The 2,757-nt window shown below is 44.7% G+C and overlaps 1 protein-coding gene across 1 annotated transcript in view; it reads left to right on the top strand.

Moving 5' to 3' along the window:
• znf277 (zinc finger protein 277) overlaps nucleotides 1–2,757 on the top strand; it is a 5,713-nt gene that overhangs the window by 502 nt on the left and 2,454 nt on the right. The window contains exons 2-4 of the mRNA XM_034878945.1: nucleotides 770–939; nucleotides 1,743–1,810; nucleotides 2,428–2,524. Of these exons, the coding sequence (XP_034734836.1) occupies nucleotides 770–939; nucleotides 1,743–1,810; nucleotides 2,428–2,524 (335 nt within the window). The remainder of the gene's footprint in view (nucleotides 1–769; nucleotides 940–1,742; nucleotides 1,811–2,427; nucleotides 2,525–2,757) is intronic.

Genomic DNA, 2,757 nt, shown 5'->3' with positions numbered 1-2,757 from the left:
CTCTCTCTCACACACACACACACACACACACACACACCTGTCTCTAACACACACACCAAAACACCTCTCTCACACACACACACACACACACACACACACACACACCTCTCACATAAAAACATCTCTCCTTTCAGCCCTTTTCTCAGATATAATGATCGTAGTATGTATGACTTCTTAGCAACTTCTGTCTTTAAGCTTTTTTATCTACGACGTGCTCTAGCGTTTCCAACGTTCTAGACACCGATAAGGTGACAACGGTCCCATGGGATGTGACAAAGAGACGCCGAATGACCTCAGAGACCCAAAACAACCCCAAAGAAAACACAAATGACCAAAAAGAGACATGAGGAGACTACAAAGAGACACAAAATGTTTGGAGAAAATGCATTTTATTAACGTGAAAAACGCCTTAACCCTCAAACCTAGGAAACACAGTTTATGTGTGTGTGTGTGTGTGTGTGTGTGTGTGTGTGTGTGTGTGTGTGTGTGTGTGTGTGTGTGTTAATGACATACAATGAATTTAATGTTTATTGCAATTAGAGCTCTAATGCTATGAAACTAAAGGTTTCCCGCACACAATATTAATTTTGTAATATTTGTAAACTAAATGTAATCACTTTAAAGGTCGTGTGTGTGTGTGTGTGTGTGTGTGTGTGTGTGTGTGTGTGTGTGTGTGTGTGTGTGTGTGTGTGTGTGTGTGTGTGTGTGTGTGTGTGTGTGTGTGTGTGTGTGTGTGTGTGTGTGTGTGTGTGTGTGTGTGTGTGTGTGTGTGTGTGTGTGTGTGTGTGTGTGTGTGTGTGTGTCAGTCTGCAGTGTCTGTACTGTGAGAAAACCTTCCGGGATAAAGCCACGCTGAAGGACCACATGAGGAAGAAATCCCACCGCCGCATCAACGCCAACAACAGCACGTACGACCGCTTCTACGTCATCAACTACCTGGTACTAACCCTCCACACACACTCAGACGCTAGGGGGGGCCCGGGGCTGTACTAGACCACCTTAGTCAGGTCCAAGACAAGTCCAAGACCAGGAGTAGTCGAGTCAAACTCAAGACCGAGTCCAGAGAGGTTCGAGTCCAGGACAGAATAAAGGTCTTATGCATGACAGTATCAAGACAATCATTCTGGGTTTCACGTTCCCTCGAATATTATTATCAACATAATAAAGACACCTGGACTCGGTCCAGACCAGAAGCCCTATCTGGCAAGACCAGTGGCCGAGGCAAGTCCGAGACCATAGATCGGATATCGGCGCCGATATCCGATCGGAACATCGGATCGGTGCGCCCATTTGAACCCGAAGCCGAGGGACAGACGCAGAGCTGGAGCCGAGCCAAAGTAGAGCCCGCTCTAGTTAACTTGACCTGTTACCAGGCAACTGAAACACAGATGCAGATTATCTGTAATTGCTCCATCCCTAAAATATTAGAGAGATATAATTTGGGCGGCTCATCCGTCGGAGGAGGTTTGTGTCTTTTCTGTGTGATCCTTAAACGTAATGTTGTCCTATAAAAAATATTTTGTCACAAAAAAATGGACCGTTGAAATAAGCTGAAAATGTCGACATTCTAAATATCAAAAAGCTTTGGAAAAAAAACACCAAAAGCATTTTAAAAAAAAGCACCCGCAACATTAAAAAAGTGACACAAATGTTGGTAAAAAGTGACCAAAAGGTGTTTGTTTTTTTTCATGGTTGACGGGAAGACAACACGAGGGTTAAATGTGTCCCCCGTTGTCCCTTAGGAGCTGGGGAAGACGTGGGAGGAAGTGCAGAGCGAGGACGACCGGGAGCTGCTGGACGATGAAGACGAGTAAGTAGGGACCAGGAGAGTCAGACCTTAAAACATCTGCCGTTCCCACGGTAACCGCAGGCTCTAAAAAGCATTTCATTCCAAAAAAACAACAAGACCTTTTAAAGTGATTACATTTAGTTTACAAATATTACAAAATTAATATTGTGTGTGGGAAACCTTTAGTTTCATAGCATTAGAGCTCTAATTGCAATAAACATTAAATTCATTGTATGTCATTAACACACACACACACACACATACACGTCTCACTATCTTTGTGGGGACCCGTCATTGACATAATGCATTCCCTAACACCTTACCGTAACCGTAGCCGTAACAACTAAATGCCTAACCTTAACCCTCACCGTAAGCCTAACCATAACCTGATTCTAACCCTGATCCTAAAACCAGGTCTTAACCCTCAAACAGCCCTTTAAAGTGTTGGGATCCAGCTTTGGTCCCACAAAGCTGTCGGGACCCCACAAATATAGTTTAAAACACACACACACACACACACACACACACACACACACACACACACACACACACACACACACACACACGTAAATAAATCTTCTTCACTCACAGAGCCTTTATTTGAGTCCTCTCCCGTCTCGTCCGTGTGTTCTGTGCAGTGATTGGTCGGACTGGCAGTCTCATCCGGTCTCCGCTGTGTGTCTGTTCTGTGACAACCAGTCCGAGACCATGGACCAGATCTACACGCACATGAAGGTAACCGCGACAACCCTCTGTAAAGATTTAGGGAACAACACGATTGAAAAAGAACAAAGTTGTCTCTCCATTTTTAATTATGCGAACGGTGCTCCACGCGATGTTGGCCGACGTCACGTTCAATGTATGTTCAAACTGAATGAGGGAGACCGCGTTTTTTACAGTGTGTTCAGGGGACAGGCAGCTATCAGATAGTGAGGAGATGTTTTTTACAGTGTGTTCAGGGGACAGGC

Source organism: Etheostoma cragini, chromosome 8 (assembly GCF_013103735.1).
Source record: "Etheostoma cragini isolate CJK2018 chromosome 8, CSU_Ecrag_1.0, whole genome shotgun sequence".
NCBI lineage: Eukaryota > Metazoa > Chordata > Actinopteri > Perciformes > Percidae > Etheostoma > Etheostoma cragini.
This window is presented reverse-complemented; position numbering and strand designations above follow the sequence as displayed.